The sequence below is a fragment of the Solanum tuberosum genome, unplaced genomic scaffold (genome assembly GCF_000226075.1).
Source record: "Solanum tuberosum cultivar DM 1-3 516 R44 unplaced genomic scaffold, SolTub_3.0 scf00313, whole genome shotgun sequence".
Taxonomy (NCBI): domain Eukaryota; kingdom Viridiplantae; phylum Streptophyta; class Magnoliopsida; order Solanales; family Solanaceae; genus Solanum; species Solanum tuberosum.
In genome coordinates, this window is record NW_006239248.1 from 21,849 (window position 1) to 41,440 (window position 19,592).

At 30.0% G+C, this 19,592-nt stretch overlaps 1 protein-coding gene across 1 annotated transcript; it reads right to left on the reverse strand.

Annotated features, from left to right (window-relative positions):
• Window positions 1-6,843: 6,843 nt before the first annotated feature.
• LOC102595712 (myb-related protein Myb4-like) lies at window positions 6,844-8,186 on the reverse strand. Its single transcript, XM_006360464.2, has 3 exons — window positions 7,994-8,186; window positions 7,752-7,881; window positions 6,844-7,462 (listed from the first exon to the last, which is right to left on the reverse strand). Exons 1-3 carry the CDS (start codon window positions 8,124-8,126, stop codon window positions 6,988-6,990), a joined length of 738 nt encoding a protein of 245 aa, XP_006360526.1. The 5' UTR covers window positions 8,127-8,186; the 3' UTR covers window positions 6,844-6,987.
• Window positions 8,187-19,592: the final 11,406 nt, after the last annotated feature.

A 19,592-nucleotide genomic window follows, 5' to 3' on the forward strand; every position in this document is an offset into this window, starting at 1 on the left:
AACCTTCTTTCTTTAGTAATTATTTGGTGTTTTATATAAATATAAATATTTAGTATTATTAATGAAATTATTTTGGATACATTTCATAAAAAAGAAAACTCATTGAAAGAATTATAATATATTTTTATTTTATTTTTTAGAAAAGATATAATAATATACCTGAATTGTGTTTTATAATTTATATAATTTTTTTAATATGGTATTACATTATTTTATTTATTTTTCTCATTTTAAAAGGTGGCACCGCTTACAAAAACCAATTATATACAAGCTAGAGTTAGCATAGATACAAATTCTGGATTTATAGAACCGAATTATATAAATTCTAGATTTATACAATTATGAGCCAAATTATACAAACGTGGACCACATAAATATGGTTATATGTTAGTGGCGAAAAGTAATTTCTCCAAACTATAACTATGTTAAATAATTAAGTAGTATAATTAAATTCGCCGCATATATGAATTTAATTTGATCATTTAAAATGTGATCTTTTATAAACATAACTATAAATTAGCACATATGAAAGTGAGAAATACAACAATATGTTGAGCAAATCTAACACAGACCAGTTCATAGAAGATCTTCTTGATCTTTCTTCACTATATCACAACTGTTATAAGCCTAAACTTAAGTTTTAAAAGGACTATTTTAAGAAAAAAAAATCGTATATTATTTGACTTTACAAATGATGTTTTATTTTTTTGGAAATAAAAATGATTTTTTACGAGTTAATTTAATGACTCCTACAACTGTTATAACTACCCTACTTGAGGACTAAAAGAACTCATTCTTTAAAATTCTTTGAAAATCCTTAGACTTAAGAGGGTCAAGAATTAACTTTCTTGGTTTGTTCCCTTTGATTTGGAAAATTAGTAACAAATAAATAATGAAAGATACCAAATGCCTCCTTAAAGATATACTATATTATGTTTAAATAATGTCCACTTTCATTTAAAAGTAGCAGATCATATAAAGAAAGGGGATAGGAGGGAAAATATTAGTGTTATAAAATTGCAAAAGCTATGTGTACTTAAAAGAAACTTTAAGAAAATATTGAAAGATGTTGCATTAGAATCAAGTCATGAATTTCACATATGATTCTATTTCCAACACCACTAGATATATCTTTTGTAAGTGATATATTTAAATATTCACGAATTAGCCGGTATATATGTTGTTAATCACTCTTATGGACATGATAGGGTCAAGTGTAACCCCACACACATATCACACACAACTAAGCTAATGGCTTAAAAAAAATATTAAAATTAACTTTATTCTGCTTGAATCTACAAAGGGGGTAAGAATTAGGACATCAAGTAAACTGAACAAATTAAAATGAGATGGGTTGGTAAATAATTTGGTTACTTGAGTTAGAATAGACTAAGTTAAAATGGGCTAAAAAATATGTTATGGCCTAATTCGTTCAATGCTCTTACTAAGGTTTTAATTTATTTATTTCTTATAAATTTGTTTAAATATCTAAAGCTTTTCTTATAATGTCTATAATTAATGTATCAAATAAAATATATTTTATTAGGAGTAATAAAATTTCTTATAGATTAATTTGGACTATATATTAGCCTAATTTTTAAATGAATTAAAGTGAGCGGATCAAAATAGGAGGAGTTGACTTAGATATGAAATTCACCTTATAACTGAAGTTAAGTGTAATCACACAATTTTTTGGCATGTTTGTAATTACCTTTGTTTAACATGTAATTTTTATCGTGTTTCAATACAGATATCGAACACCAAATAAGAAATAAATAAAAAATATTTGGACTAGGGTGATACTTGGTAAGAGCCAAAAATGGTCACATAAGATTCGAACAACAACAATATTATCCTGTCACATTGTTGGAGTCAATGGGAAACACAATTAAAGTGGAAAGTGTACGTCTTTTACTATCGTTCACATTTTGCCTTTGTGTTCGTGTGACATCTTCGTAGAAGATTCAATGGCCGGCGGTATAACAAAATATACTTACGTCACACAAAATCAATTAATCACTGATTATTTACGATGGTTGTTACTAGGGGTGTTCACGGTTTGGATAAAAATCGATTCAAATCAAAAAACCAAACCAAATCGATAAAATAAAACCAATTTTATTTGGGTTTGGTTTAGTTTGGTTTTAGATTTTTTGAAAACTGATAGTATTTGGTTTGATTATGGTTTTATTCGAAAAAATCAAAGAAATAACCGAACCGAACCAATGAATTATATACATATATTTAATAAATATGCATACTTAATATATTGTTTTTATAAACAATTTTAAAGATCTTATACATATTTTTCATTAAAAATTTCTTTATAATTTACTTATTGAAAGCAAAAAATGCCCAAGATGAAATATTTATCTTATTGATTTCATGTATATGAGTGTCTATGACAATTCTTTCTGGGACTGAAAAATGTTATTGTCTCTTCCTTCTTAGGCCAATATAGTGAATTTTAAAGCTTTATTGATAGTAAATTAAGTGATCGAAAGTTCAATAATTTAAGTCATTCTAATTATTTTTCGTTTTGAATGGATTGTTGTCACTTTTTTAACATTTTGAATGAATTGTTTCTTTTATTTTTGTGTATGGTTAATAACCGATAACCACCAAATCGATAAATGTATATTATATTTGGTTTGGTTTGGTTTTGATAATTTTAAAACCGATTAAGTTGGTTTGGTTTTGGTTTTGACGAATAACTGATCCAAATCGACCCGTGAACACCCCTAGTTGTTACGTATTGTTTCATAATATATTATACTATATCTTATTTTGTATTGTACTATATTTTATCGTACTGTGTTAAATTTTAAGGAATACAACGCTTAGATATATTGTATCATTTTCCATCGTTATATAATGTCACACATCAATAATTTGAATGATAAACCTAAAGAAAAGTAGGATACATAGTAGTACTACTATAAAAAAAAAGGTTTGGTAAAGAATAAAGATCATATCAAATCGATCGTTAAATTAAATGGGACTTTTTATTATTGCTTAACTATGAATTTAAATGATACGATACAATAAAATTCAAATAGCAATCAAAGCAAATATAATAATTAAACTAACAATACAATCTAACGGGTAACAAGTAACAACCATCCAAACAAAGTGTAACAACCTTGTTTGGATGGTTATGCATAGAGTTTTCTTTTTCCATATATTAACAGTTCGCATATTCTTACATTATAAAATGAAATACATAAGTATATAATAATAGGTAAATTTCATAACAGGTCTTAGACGTAACCTACCATTTTTAATTAAAAATTATAATCTTCTATATTATCAGTATAAATACTATATTAAGTACTAAGATAGATTCATGTAATTAAAATGATCATGTGGTGAGTAATATTTTTCTTGGAAAAAACATATTTAGTAAGGAATTCCATCGCAATTTATACAGCGATGTAGTGGAAAACTTTAATTTTATTTAATTAATATCTTTAAAAAAATTTAGAATTTTTCTAATTAATATTGGTTAAAAGAAACAATTACAAATTTATTAGCCTTAAATAAGGTAGCAATCATGTGCTATCATTTTAGTCAAAAGAAGGCCTAGGTTAAAATTTTCCTTATTTAGCAAATTGTCTTTCAATAGTCTTTATGACCTTTTACTACTTGTTTTAAGTTCTTGGTTTAGACAACATGTGATATTATCTCCACTTTTCTATATATGTAAAAAAAACTTGTCAAAGTGCTACTGATATAAGTGTGGAAAAACACTGAGGAAAATACTAGAGAACAAATATATATCCTCCTCTTCTTCATTTTATTTTGCTAGCTAGTATTCCATTAATTAAAAAAAATTGTTAGTTTTTGGTGTTTACTGAATCCTGAAGAAAAATATATTTATAGAGGATGAAATATTTTTAAGTACAGTGTTATAGATACGCCTCAAGTTTTAATTTTCATGATTTTCTATATTTTCCATTTAAGACAATAATTACACAATCAAAATTGATTTATTTCTACTATATAGAAGAAGATATATCTAGATATATGTATTTTTGCTATCAGATACACTAAAATTGGAAGAGAGGTGAGCGAGATAGTCATGTATCTCATATACATGTGAATCGCACTAGATACACAATAGATACATGAATCTGTATGCATCTAGTGTGATTCATATGTATATGTGATAATACATAGCAGAGTGACGATCGAGCGGGAGGGAAACAAACATGATTTATTATGTATACCAAATATATGCAAATTACTTATATATACTGTATCTATAACAAATTTCACATAATTTTGACCTCATGTATTTCTAGATACATGTATCTGGACGCACCAAAATGAGGTGAAAATCCATAATATTGCAAACTAGTATATCTAAGTAATTAGCTTCTAAACTAGTGGGATTTATGTAAGTTTTCCATTTTTCTAACACCGCTTATTATTGAAAATAAATAATTAAGTATTTATTTTTAAAATCCGATCTCTCCGGCAAATGACTTCAAATTTCTCTCTATTTGTTGGAAGGAAAATGTCCACTGGTTTTATGGATCCTTATACATTTTTTAAAAATCAAATTGCTACTAATTTCAATTTAACTGTTTTACATTCCTTTCTAGTTTGGTTCAAAAAGAACGTCTTTTAACTTTTTCACTTTTAAAATTCTTTCATTCTAACTTTTTCCCATCATATATTAACGAACATAAGATTAAAAGACACTTTGGTATATTATACGTATCTTTAATTTAAGACTATAAAATTAAAAAAAAATTAAAAATTGTACCATGTCAAAATAAAAAAAAAATTGAAACAACGAAATAATATTAAATAGTTGTTTTAAATTTAATTTGTAAAAGGTGTATTTCCGCCAAGGCACCAATATCCACAAAGAATTAATTGGACTAGGAAGATACTAGGTATTAGGTAACAGCCAACTTGTGTGGGGATATAAGTCAATGGCAAACACAACAATATAATAGAAAATGTTTTTTCACTGTTCAATGTTTAATATGAAAATACCAATTTTAATGTTCACATTTTGTCTTCATAGAAGGAAGCTTCAATGGCCGGCGCTATCATAAATGAAAATATGCATGTCACACAAGTGTGACGTTTGACACTCTGTATATGCTTACAAAGTTTGACGGGTTACAGTGTAGTAGTGGTGTGACTGCTTCATCCTTAATTAGATATTTCAAATTTAAGTTTTAAGTATGAATTTTTTTTACTGAGAGACGTGACTCCTGAATAGGTCCTGCGTTGCGTAATCTAAAATTAGTGGGGACTACAATGTGAACTATAGACACTAAGTGAAAAATCAAAACAAAAAAAAAGTTACCTATTTATATGTACATTTTATACTATTTTTTACATACAAATATAAAGTATGAGCAAAAATGAATAAATTCTGCCAAAAAAAACTCGAATATTGACTTCCCCCTTGTCCCTACATTGTTGCTAGTTGGTAAATTGTATTAACAGGTTATTTGGTATCTAGATAAGTATAGATAATTTGAGATAAACACTTAATGTTGTCCTTTTATCTGTTTGGTTACTAATTTTGAGAAAAGTTATATGAGAATTAAAAATTAATAGTACCATGAATAGTTATTTTAAAATAATATAATAAAAATGATATAAATACATATGATGTTTATCAAGCTCCTTTTTTCTAATAAATAAGATAAAAGTTATTTTTGTAAACAAACAACTTTTCTTATAAATTATATAATGCATATTATTTTTAATATAACAATTCAAACCATTAATAAAATAACTAATCTCAACCTGACTTATTATTTATTCATAAACATATACTGTACTAAATTTTATGCAAAATCAGGTGGCAGTAGATTCTTTAAGAGTTCACGTAACATTTCTCTGTATCAGTATATTTATACTCCATATGTCCCTAATTACTTGTTCTTTTTTTTTTTGTTGTCCTTAATTACCTGTTCATTTTTTTCTTTTTTAGTTGTCCTTAATTACATGTCCATTTTGACAAATCAAGAAAGGACAAAAATTTTTACCTATTATACCCCCAATTAATTACGTTGAAATACGTTGAACTTCTTGAAAATCTTAAGTTTTTAATTCATCCACTTCATAATTAATATGGGTAAAATTGTAAACTCACTATGCCAATCATTATTTTCTTAATAAGTGTGTCAATTCAAAATTGAACAAGTAATTAGGGATATAGGGAGTATTTTGTTTATAAATTTATGTGTGTGTCCTTACAAGTAATTCTATTAACTACTTGTCTTGTAACTTCTTCCTTAAATAACATGTGAGAGACACCTATCTATAAGTTAAATGACTTTTTAATGTGTTTCAATCATATATAATTGAGCATAGATATACATGAAAAATTAAATCAATGTAAATAAATTTGTTAGATTTATTGTTATTTAGACAAATTAATGATTGAAGGCTGTTAGGTAATGGCTTTATCTAACACAAAAATAATGAAAGAATTGACACAAAATACAAGTTAAAATTATGTTTATATATAATTCGATTATAGAAATAGAAATCCGTGTTAATATTAGAGGTAATTTGTGTTTTGTCAAGATTTCATAAATTACATACTTACATAGAAAAACTATTTTTTTAAGTTTATGAAAAAAATATTGTGTTACTATTCAAGATTACTTTCTTTTTTTGAAAAAGAAAAAAAAGCTTTCTTTTTTTGTCTTTTTTTGCTACTTGTCAAAATTTTGGTGAAACATGTTGTAAGACAAATAGACAGCCAAACAAGAAAGTACTTCTGTTCTCATTGGGAAAATGAGAAAACCTCATGAAATAATTAAACTATTATCGTTAAAGATTATTTTTGATGTAGTGTACGAGAAATACAATTGAATAATTTACCAGAATGTAATATATTAAACATATTAAATCACATTACATTCTATTTCATCCATCATCTCCAAGAGAGTGATGATGATATGAGATAAATCAACTTCATTGGGAGTTTTTTTCCCTTCTATTTTTTGTTTACCAATTATAATCATAATGATCTAGATCAAAGGAGGAAAGAAATTCATGAGGTATAAAAGGAGAAGGTGGACAGACAAGTCCACAATAATCAATTGAAGGAGCTACAAAATCAATTTTACTATCCATTTCAAATGGTTCTGTCCAAAAACTTCCACTCGTAATTTCCTCCAAAATAGCTAATTCTTCTTGAAAAATGTCTTGTTGATAATCAATACAGGATAATTCTTCACTTGATGACTCCTTTGGTGACCATTCTGAACTTTCCAATGCTATATTTTCATGCATATTATTATTATTATTAGCACTTGCATTTTGATTTTCCTCATTACTCTTTCTTCTATTATTATTGTTGCTTGAGACGTCGTTACTTGAGTTTGAAGCATAATTAGCACGCTTCTTCAATGCCGTGTGCCAATGATTCTTTATCTCATTGTCTGATCTTCCTGGCAAGTGAACAGAAATCGCCGACCACCTATAACCATACAAGTTTACAGTTTCACAGAATTAGTAATGAAACTATATATATTTGGTAATTAAAATGACAATTAAAATTTCTTTTTATCATATTGAAGTAACTGAATTTCTGTTAATGTGTTTTACTAAAAAATTAATGAGGAGGCCTTAACAATTATTAGATCTAACACAATGAATTCAATGTTGAAAAATTTAAAAGCTAAACTCATTAAATTTAAATCATGAATTCGCGTCAGCTCTACTGGCATTGACTCGTACAATTGGAGATATGGAAGAAGAAAACATACTTATTTCCAAGTTGAGCATGGAGGTTCAATATGATTTCATCTTCTTCTTTGGTATAATTTCCTCTTTTAACATTTGGCCTTAAGTAATTCATCCATCGAAGTCTACAACTCTTTCCACACCTTTCTAGACCTTCATCATAAATAACAATAAATTTATTAGTTGTTAATACTACTTGAAATAAAAGTTTTCATTTATGATATAATTTTCCACCAAACCAACTCAAACATTACTAAATTCTTACCGGCATACTTGGGAAGTTGTCGCCAGTTCCATGATCCATATTTAGTAATATAATCAGCTAATTTTCTGTCTTCTTCAGGTGTCCAAGTACCCTTTTTACGACCATTTTCGTCGCGGCAAGGTGTTCTCACCATCTCTAAATTAATTCACTCCAAAAAAAAGAGTTTTTTTTTTTTTTCCAATTTACTAAGTGAAGAAACTATAGCTAAGTTCTTCAATTTTATGATTGAGTCCTATTTATAGAAAGGGAGAAGAACAGGAAACACGTTGAAAAATGGGGCCTTCTTAAAAAAGGCGTTTATTTTTTTCTTAAAGAAAATTCCATTATCCTTCGTCGAACATTTCTTTTCATTTTTTTTAATGCTACCTTCAATGCACATCATCTTTTTTACGTCTCTCTATTCCAAAATTAGCGTTCTTTTTAGCTGGTGTTTGATTATAAATTTTCAAATATTTTTGTTAAATTATATTTGGATAAAGTTTTATAACGCGTTTGGTCATATATTTTGACTTTTTATAATAAATATGTTTCATAAAAAGATATGACAGCGAACACAATTAATATAAATATGAAAAAAGGAGAAGAAAATTAAAGGAAAATGCCAATGATTTGTATACAAAAAACTATTATTACTACTTGTAACTGAAAGTGGCTTTAGAGAATACGCTCGAATAAAAATTGTATAAATATACATATAATTGTATTAATTTTATACAAACAAATTAGGACCGAAATTTAGTCCAAAACTATAAATGATGGGTGCTTTTGTAAAAAAATAAAATTTTAGGGTAATTTTTATATTTTTAAAAACTATTTTTTCTAGTATTTGAGAACTTGAGTTATATGATCAAATACTATTTTCCAAAAAAATTCTCAAATATATTTGAGAATATTTATGGTCAAACGGCACATGATACTTACGAAAATATTTTTTTCCGAACACTCCTAATCAAAGAAAAACTAATTAATGACTTTTAAATACGTAAAGATGGATTATTTTAAATGAGTAAAATCAATTTCCTTTTGAAATTCTAAAACATCATGTATTTTTAAAAATAAAATGTAACCTATTTTACGACGAAAAGAGAGTAACATGATTTCTTACCAAATGGGAGTATGGGACCAATCATATAAAACTTGTGGTGCAAGTGAAATTACACGGAAAACGATACCACACCAAGGGAAAGGGAAAAAAAACACAAAAGAATTAGTGTCTTTAGTGTGGACATTATCCTGAGATATTTATAAATAAATACTCTCCCTTTTATTTTTACTTCTTTAATTAAAATTTTGGTACGTTTGTTAAAAAATAATTGTTGATAAAAATATTTTATTATAATATTTATATTAATTAATATATAATTTTAAATTTTAACAAATAATTTGATAAATAAATAATTAAATCGCTAATATTTTTTCAATGTCCTAAAAATGACAAATAAAAATGAATAGAGCAAGTAATTATTATTTCTTTCGTTTTCTTTGGCTAGAATGAGCAGCACCTTTCTACGTACCTGATGATTTCGTATCAAATGGACGAATCATAAAAACTTGTGGTGCAACTGAAATTACACGGAATGCTAATACCAAACCAAAGCAACGAAAAAACAAGGAAAATGACAAAAAAGAATCAATTACACAATTGTACAGTCACTACAACACTCCAAACGTACATTTTCTATGTAAATCACGAGTAAAAATTATTTTTACTATATATGCTCTAGTTTTTAGACGACAGGGATATTAATATCCCAAAAGTATAACGAAGAGTATGTGCATATCATTTACGATAGTTCGAGAATACATTTGTCTTTTTTTCCTAATATAAATAACTAAAAGTTTTCATCTTCAGAAGATGCATGTTGTGGAGTTGAAATGTTGACGTGGATGTATGGTCATACTAGATTGATAAGATTACAAATGACGATATCTAGAATATTAAGTGAGAGTGACCTATGTGGTGTACAAGATGAGGAAAACGGGACTAAGATGATTTGAACATGTGAAGAGGAGATGTGTAGACTCACCCGCGCAGAGGCGCAAGGGGTTGGTTATAGAGGGTACGAGGAGAGGCAGAGGTAGACGGAAGAAGTATTGGGGACATGTGATAAGACAGGATAGGGTGCGGCTTTAGGTTACCGTGGACATTAAAAGGTGTGGAGGACACATATTAGGGCCAGTAGAAGATTAGTAGGTAGTGTAGTGCAGGGGCGGACCTATGAAGGGCAGTGGGGGTGCCACGCCACCCCCGAACTTCGATGGAAACTCTATATATACATAGGTATATATACATAATATTTATATAAATATAAAGTGTGCCACCCCAGAACAAAATAGGCTTGTGGTGCCATGGTAGGAGGGCAACTTTAGAATGTTGAGGTTGCGGGTTCGAATCCCATTTGAACCTATTTTTTTGAAAAATTGCTGAAGACGTTTTTTAAGTGAAAAAAAGGCGAATAATTTAATCAAATATAAAATTAATTTAATCGATAAGTTTATTTGGCACCCCCGGACTCTAAATCCTGGATCCGCCACTGGTGTAGTGTTGTCTTGATTAGGGTGACTATTATTTGCCATGGTATTAGTTGAATTATTGTAATTCTTGTTTTTTATTCTCAACATTCTTTGTTATTATTTTCATTAATCTATCCTAGTGTGTTGTCTCTTGTGCTTTGATCATCACATTATCTTATTATTATTTTTTTGGATATCCTTCCTGATTGGTTGTACCTTGTTACTTGCTACTTCCTCTGTCCCAATTTATGTGATTTACTTTCATTTTTAGTCAGTCCCAAAAAAAATGACACATTTCTGTATTAAATAACAATATAACTATAAAATATTTATTTTACCCTTAATGAAATGATTTACATCCACACAAATTTTTATCATTCATTTTGGACCACAAGTTTTAAAAGTCTTCCTTTATTTCTTAAACTCCGTGCCGAGTCAAACTACCTCACATAAAATGGGACGAAGGGAGTATTTTATATTTCCTTCATCATCTCCTTTTTTTTTGTATCTAGATTGATTGTACTTGAGCCGATTGTCTTTTGAAAATAGAATTTTTACCTTCACGGGATAGTAGAAAGATTTGCATACATTCTATCTTCTGCAGACCTCACTTGTGATTCTTATACGGTATGTTGTTCTTGTTGTAATTATATGGTTATGGTCTTTCTTAAATTTATGATGTTTAATATATTTTTTGTTCATTTTTACTTGTCATGTTTCCTTTTTTAGAGTCAAATTACATAGACTTTAACTAATATTTTAAAATATTTTGTTCATCAAATTAATAGATAAATTATAATATTTTTCATCTAATTTCTTAATAATTAAATTTAATATAAAACCTGTTTTTCTAATTCTACCGAAATGTGTCTCCAACAGGGACAGCAAAAAGGATATTACTGTAATTGGACCATGCATGTAGTGAAATAATAGACAGTGACAATTGCTAAAAGTACTATCAAGTCTGAAATCTAGACTTATATGTTATGAATAATGAAAAAAAAATTCTCTAAAATTTAAAAAAAAAAAAAAAAAAATTTTACTAAATAGGATTCTCTAATAAAAAAAAAAAGTTAACTCTTACTTTTTAGTCTCACAAGCAAATGAACTCAGAATTTGTAGATATATATATATATATATATATTTGGGATATATACTATTGACCATATATTTAGATATAATATTTATTATAAAATAAATATTTATTCAGTTTTAATAGATCATATATTTGTTTATGGTGTATGTATACTTATATAGTAGATAATTTAGTGTATAGAGTTTTAGCTTATACACAAAGGATTAAATCATCGGCTCTTATAAGTATAAAGTTTTTTGTTCACAATCTAGGATGGAAATTGGACATGTTATCGGTACGATTGTAGCACAAGATTATATATAATTGTAACGACTGGATTCCGTCGTTATAGAAATGCCAACAGGGGAAAATTTGGGGCCGAAAAAAACTTTTTTGTAGTATTTGGATTTTCCCAACTTTGTCCAGATTTGGAGGAAATCGGAGTCACCAAGGTGTAGGAAAATCCGATAACAATCGGATGGAGTAATTATGGTTTTGATTGCATGAGTGGTTAGATAACTTGTTAAAGAATCCATACGACTTTATGGAATTGAATTTGGGTGAGTAGATCTCCCGAAATCGATCTTAGCGTAAAGGGTATTTTCTGATTGTCATGGGTTAAAGGTGTGTTGTGAAATGGGATTTTGGAATTTCTTCAATTGACTCTCTAGTTCTGTTTGTGCCGCCTTGGCGGGAGTTTGGTCACTCTGGCGGGCCGCTACAGCGGAATGATGGCCGGTGTGGTAGGTACGACGAGTCTCAAACTCGTAGGTGAAAGACGAAGGGCTCACTGCTAAGTGGAAGCCGTCGGGGTGGGGTTTCTGGTCGCCTTAGCGGGGATGCTATAGCGAGATGAGGGCCGCTTCAGCAGGACCGACGCGACTTAAACTCGTTAATAAACCCCTAAACGACCTCATTATGCACTTTTCGACTTTTAGAGCTAAGGAACGAACCCCATGTGATTTCTACTCGTTTTCACCATTCATGAGGCTAAATGTAAGTTTTTCACTCCCCGAATCCATTTTTCGATCCGTAGAACGTAATCGAATGGGTAAATATAGATGGGGGGGGGTTGATCTTGAATATATGGTGGAAACAACCCTTAATTGGATAATTGGGATCATGGGTTGATCTAGGGTTTGTTAGATTTGTTGGTAATTCGGGTAATTAATAATTGTTTATTGATTCCCGCATTATATTGATTGTTTGTAGACCAAGAACAATCAGAACGAATCCGAAAAGGAAAATCAAGTTTCTTAGGGTTTCAAGCTTGTTTCGAGGTAGGTGATAATTGTGATTCTATGTTTGTGTGATGTATGTTTGTTCTTACTTCATTATGATACTTGTATATATATGAATGTTGCAATGTTGATCACACTTGTTGTAATGAGATATAAGATATATCATTGCCATGAAATCATGACTTAAATGTATGATCTTGATGATGTACTTGTGTTTGTGATTGTGATGTGTGAATGAGATCGGATTGCCACGTTCCGGCTTAACTAACTTGGATTGGATTGCCACGTTCCGGCATGCTAACTGTTTGGGTTTGGGTTCCATGAGAGGACCAATGATGTGATGATAAACGTGAAATGCGTTGTTGATTCTTCATGCTGATGATGTTGTATATGTTGATATATATGCATGTGATTATAATGTTGTTTGACTTGTTTATGTTGCACTAGTGGAATAGCCGCGTGATCCTACCAATGCACTGTGGTTATGTACTGATTCTGCACTTGCTCTTATTTTTGTTAAGTACAGGGTATCTTCACGCGACTATTGACAGACAGTGGCGGATCTATGAAGGGCATTGGAGGTGCCACGCCACCCCCGAACTTCGACGGAAACTCTATATATACATAGCTATATATATATAATATTTATATAAATATAAGGCGTGCCACCCACAGAACAAAATTGGCTTGTGGTGCCACGGTAGGAGGGCAACATTAGAAGGTTGAGGCTACGGGTTCGAATCCCATTTGGCACCCACGGACTCTAAATCCTGGATCCGCCACTGTTGACAGACCTCGCTTAGAAGATCAGTGATTGTCGCTTCAAATTCAAGGGTGAGCCAATTCTTCCGGGCTGCCATGAGATTCTCTTTCGTCTATGTCCATCATTTCCAGACATAGATATTTATTCTAGTTAGTTGATTAGTACATTAGTTTGGGGATGTATCCCTTCTTGTTTAGACTTGGATCATTTGTTTAGATGTTTTGGTACATTGAGTTTCAGGTTCTAGGTTGTTTCTTCCGCATTTGTTTAGTATAGTTCTTTAGATTTCTTGTTGAAGTTTATGAGAACTTCATTAATTAGTTGTTTAATATGTTTTCGTAGTTTAAATGCCTTAGTTTTTTGTGTAGATGCTTGTTTGAGTTGTAGTAATGGTTCTCCCACCGGAGGGTTAGTATGGGTGTCAATCACGACGGTCTGAGTCGTGACAATAATTTATCTTGATTATAGGAATGATACCATTTACGATAGTTTGGGGGTATATTTGTCCCTTTTCCCTATATAATTTATCTTGATTATGGGAATGGTATAGTTCCAACTTCTTGTGCTAGTGCATTTTGTATATATTGAACGAGACCGAGTAGAGATAGTTGTTTTAGACTGACTGACAAAAGCATATTCTCTAAACTATTAAATGTACTTATATTCTCAATCTTGATATAACTATTATGATTTGTATATGTATTAATTATCGTTTTGATTTATGAAAATGCGAGATTCTTAGATGGGTCAATATGTCTGGTAGATTGGATGATAATAATATATATTGGTGAAATTATTAGTTAGTTGATGGAATTCATGTCTCGTTATAGAGATTGATTGATACATGCCTTTTTGAGAAACTTATAAGTTTTATCGTGTCAAACCTTCCAAGTGGATTTATGAATCCGACACATGAAATAAGTAAAGTAGTGCTCAATTCGTCAGTAATTTAATTTATTGATTAGTATCTATAATCTTAACATGAGGAATTACACAAGTGTTTAATGGAAAATTTCGAAATATAAATAGAGGAGTGCAATTACGAATTTATAGTGGAATGATTTGTAATTTATTAAGGTAAGAATAATTCAAATTAATAATTTGGAATTATTTCCATAATAGAAAGCCTCAGTAATTAATTATGTGGTCCCTATCGTGCCCATATTTTACTAGAACTCAGAATCTTATTTTCTAGGGGGGAAAGAAAGACTAACGTTAGTTTCTTGTTTTTTTTTCAAGAAAACTGAGTTTTCTTCTCCTTTTTGGACTGGAAAGAAATCTCTATAATAGGGAGTCTTCTAACCTAGAAAGAGAATCAGTTTTCTATTTGATACTTGCCCACCCAAGTATTGAGAGAGTTCGGATGTGAATTTGGGATCATTGTAGAAGACCGTAGTTGTTGTCTATCTTGTGAAATCGCTTGAAGGTCTGTCTAACTTGTGAATTCGCTTGAAGGTATCTACTCACACTTCAAGAGATAATTCTGAATTAAATTTCAGTAAGTTTATATGTTCTAGAATAAACAATTTGGTTATCTATTATTCATATAAGCAGTAATATTTTGATATGCAATATATATATTAAACGAATTTAGCCTTTTTTATAATATAAGTGTCAATAAATAAGATTATATCAATTTATGGAGAAATCACCAATTAATTCACGTGTGTCCTATAATAAAAATTTTCGTTCAGAAGTTAGTGTCTGCGGAGAATTTGAAATTTAAAAGCATTGTACAACAAAAATCAAAGAGTGGACCAGTTATATAGACCATTGAAGCCGCTAATTATGACTTTCGTCCTTCTTTTGTTGGAAAATACTTAAAAGCCAACACATGGCATCATAATCTGCAAGATTTTTCTGTCTACTACTAGTACAAAATATTAGTGGCTGAATCAATATATCTCCTTCTTTTTAATTTTTTCCCTTCATTTGATTCATCAATAGGGATGACATAGAAAAAATGATCTGACAATTCATGATCACTTTGACAAAGATCATAGATATATTCTTCCGATTTTATTTTTTTATGTTATAATAGCCCAAAAAAATATATTTGATAGCAGTGTAAAATTTATCAAAGAGAGGTCAGATTAACTTGATTCAAATTCATCAAGATATAAAGAATAAAGTTTAATGACGTTGGCGCATATCATCAAAAGAGATAGTCAAATTAATTTGATAAAGTAGAAGTTTAAATAGTTATTTCTCCAAATACAATATGTGTATCCTTCAAAAGAGAAGATGCTATTACAAAATCTTACCCTTTGCTTATCAAAAGCAACAAAAGATGGTCTTCAAGTGTTAGAGGAAATCATTCGTCAAATTTTATTTAATTTTTAAAATAAATCTAATGTAATAAATTTGTCAATTACAATATTTTATTACTTCGAAATTCATTATTATCATTTATTTTATTTTCTTTTATCTCTCTTCAATTTATCAATTATACTTTTTTATTTTTTACAATTTTTCTCTATTATTCTCTTATTTTCTAATTAAATGACTAAAAGAACAACAACAATACTATTTATTTTTTTCAATTTCTTTGGCCTTTTACTCTGTTTTTTATTAGTATTTGGTCATATTTTGTTAACTTTTTTTGTTCATTACTCACTTTTTGGTTAGTAAATTTCTATAAAATTTATTCATTTATATACAATATAATTTTCATTCTATTTTAGTGGAAATGATCTCGTATGAATACCTACAAGTTAACTTGAAGAAAATAATCTTTTGAAATCTCTCTTATGTATAAAATATATTTGAAAGCCTACACAATTAAATTTTTCATTTTTTTCTTACTAAAGAAATTCATCATATAAATTGAATGAACGTAGTAATACTCCCTTCGTTTCAAAATAAATAGTGTTTTTGATAGTGTCTTCAAAAATATATAGATTTTTAATAGTTTTTTATCAGGTAAAACTTTCATTATTTATAAATAAAAGAATGTCATTAAGGCTTTCTTGATTTTGTGAAATACTATTTATTTTATACTGATTCCGTAACAAAATGGTTTCCTTCTGTTAAGAACATCTTTGAATGCAACATTGATGCTTCCTGAGATCTTGCTTTCGGAATAGTTGAAATCGGCATGCTAGTTCGGAATTCTCATGAAAGCTTCATTAGAGGCCGCTCTAGTCGGTTAGGAAGACAACAGGATCCACTTATGGCCGAGGCTTTGGGTGTTCGAGAAGCACTAAGCTAGCTAAAGGAACACTTTGCAGCAACCCCGATAACTGTTGAGATGGACATTCTTTTGGTTAAACAAGCGCTAGAAAAGGCCTACGAAAACCACTCTTAATTTGATGTTATTATTCATGATTGTAAAGCACTCATGTGTGGCTTTACTTCTATTTCTTTGTCTTTCGTTAAACGATCAGCGAACCAATGTGCTTTCGAATTTTTTGAATGATGCTATGAAATGGATAATAGATCCCCCCCCCCCTCTTTGATTCATGATATACTCAATTTTGATTTGATCGGTAATTAGTCAAAATGGGCTTGGCCCGCTAGGCCGGCCCAACCCAACCCTTGAATTAAATAGGGTTAGGCTCAATTTTTTCAGCCCATTTAGGAACGAGGCTTTTTAGCCTAACCTCATTTGGCCCGCTGGCCTCGTAGGGCCAACCCGCAAGCCTCAGAGGCCAGCCCGCGGGCAGTGAATTTTAAAAATATTTATTATATATATTTTAAGTAATGTTTTACTTGTTAAGATTTTGTCAATAAATTTTTTTAATGTATCAATATAAAATCAAAACTATATTTTTTACATATCTTTTACACTTTAGGGTCATTAGTCCACTAAATTTTCTTATTAACTCAAGTCCATTTGTAGCGATCCTTTCAAAACGATATCACTACTTAAACAAGAAATCTAATTAAGTACTTGCGACATTTAAAACCAATTAATGAGAGCATACTGATTCGAAACTAGTAGAGGAATTAGATTCATAACGAACTCCAAAAAGACAAAAATATAATATTTAAGCAATTAACCGACCAGATCTTCATGCATATGTTAACCTCACATTCGAGGGTGAAATAAAAAGAATATTACAAGCTTCCGAGTACCGAAATCAGCCGGCTCTTAATTCACACAACTTTCAAGAAATATAGCAAATTAGTATATTACAAGACTTGGGTTTACACACCCCAAAAAGATAAAAATGTATAACCATACTTATATTACCATGGTGACATGACCAAATCAGCCCTTAAATCTCCTGTCAATATACAACACAAAGATCATGTACAAGTCCCAAGGTTTATACAAACTATATATGCCTATATGCAAATGTGATCTTCCTTAAGGCTTTCAAAATCTCCATCTTCAATGGCCAGCTTCAAGCATCATCGCGAACAGCCCTTACGATAGAAACAACTATCGCTAAGCATATAGCTTAGTGGTGTAAAAACTATAGGTTTTGAGCCCTCAAATTCGATAAGTTATCATTCTCAAGTCAAGGGCAACACGATCAAAACAAAATCAATAAATCAAGTAAACAATATACAAGGAGTGTCAAGTTCAATATTTAAAGGTCCAAATGTCAAGAATGCTCATAGCACAACTTTTCAAGAGATTCAACAACAAAGCTCACCCAATATATACATCATGTCGTCACACTAAGCACAAGCAGGTATCAAGAAGGGTCAAAACCCAATAATCAAGAGAACCAAGAACCATATTAAAAAATGGCTTCCTAGTTCGTACTTAAAATGGACAACTTCCATTCTTAAGACGAACCAAAAATCCAGAGTCAAGATGGCAAATGATCCAAACCAAGAGGCATGCCAAGAGTGACGAAGTCACAGCCACAAGAAGGACAAGGTCCCAACAAGAGTGCTAAGTGATCAAACAATCCGTACAAGTGGGCGAGTTACATAAGCGTCTTTAATGTATTAAAGAATACCAATACGACAATGCAAAGTGACAAGATGTAACCAAGGTACCAAGATAACTTTAAGATATACCAGTAGTTAATAGAAAATTCAAGTATAGGTTTATACACAAACCTCAATTCTTTAGTACAAAAACAATCCAATAAAACTCCACGAGTCAAACCGTAGACCTAGCAGTGTATCAAAGTCTTCAACTTGTACACGAGGATATACAACTGTAAAAATGAATTCAATAACTTATTTACTTTCTAGAAACTCAATAATGATGACATAAAATAGGGTTATCATCACAAGTAAGCCTAGCCTGTACAAATACGACTATGCTCCCAAACAGTAAATTATGGCCATCCTAGTACATCATGTCGCAAATAAGATTTGAAATGGCAAACGGCAAAATCGGACTGTATACTCTTCATGAAAGATGTAGCTACCTCTCTTAAGGATGCAAACAACCAATAATCACTGTAAAATGTATTTTGGATAAAAAGATATATTCAAAACACTAACAGTTGTCCATACAGGATTTCAAACTTCAGAATCTAGACAGAACTTGTCCTATGATGCGTCCCATATTTCGAATCCATAACAACCAAATTAGAGTTTAATATAAACATAAGAGTTGTACATATACGAATTATCTTTCCAAATAATATTTATTCACAGTAAACAAAGTTCTAGAGAACAAGATATGCTTAATCTACTAAACGCTACCTAGCTCAAAAACAGGTTTTACTACTTACCAAAGAGAAGAGTGTAACTCGATTTCCAGCCAGAAGGACCAAAATTTTCTCTTGTGATCTTGAAGAACAACAGGTTAGATAATGTTCTAAGGGACTTATACTTCAGCTGAGACGAATTTCCTAAGAGGAGGTGTCAAAATATAGTAACACAAGAGGTGCTTGTCATGCACACAGCTGTCCCTAAAAGTTGGTTGCCCAAATAATTGTGTGCTGCCCAATTGCATACATATACACCTATATATATATATATATCATTCACTTCCTTTTAAAGCTATACACATTTCTAATTAAAACATTACGCAAATACCCCCATACAAACATTAAATTACGATGACAATTATTTTAAGCAAGGTTGCAAATA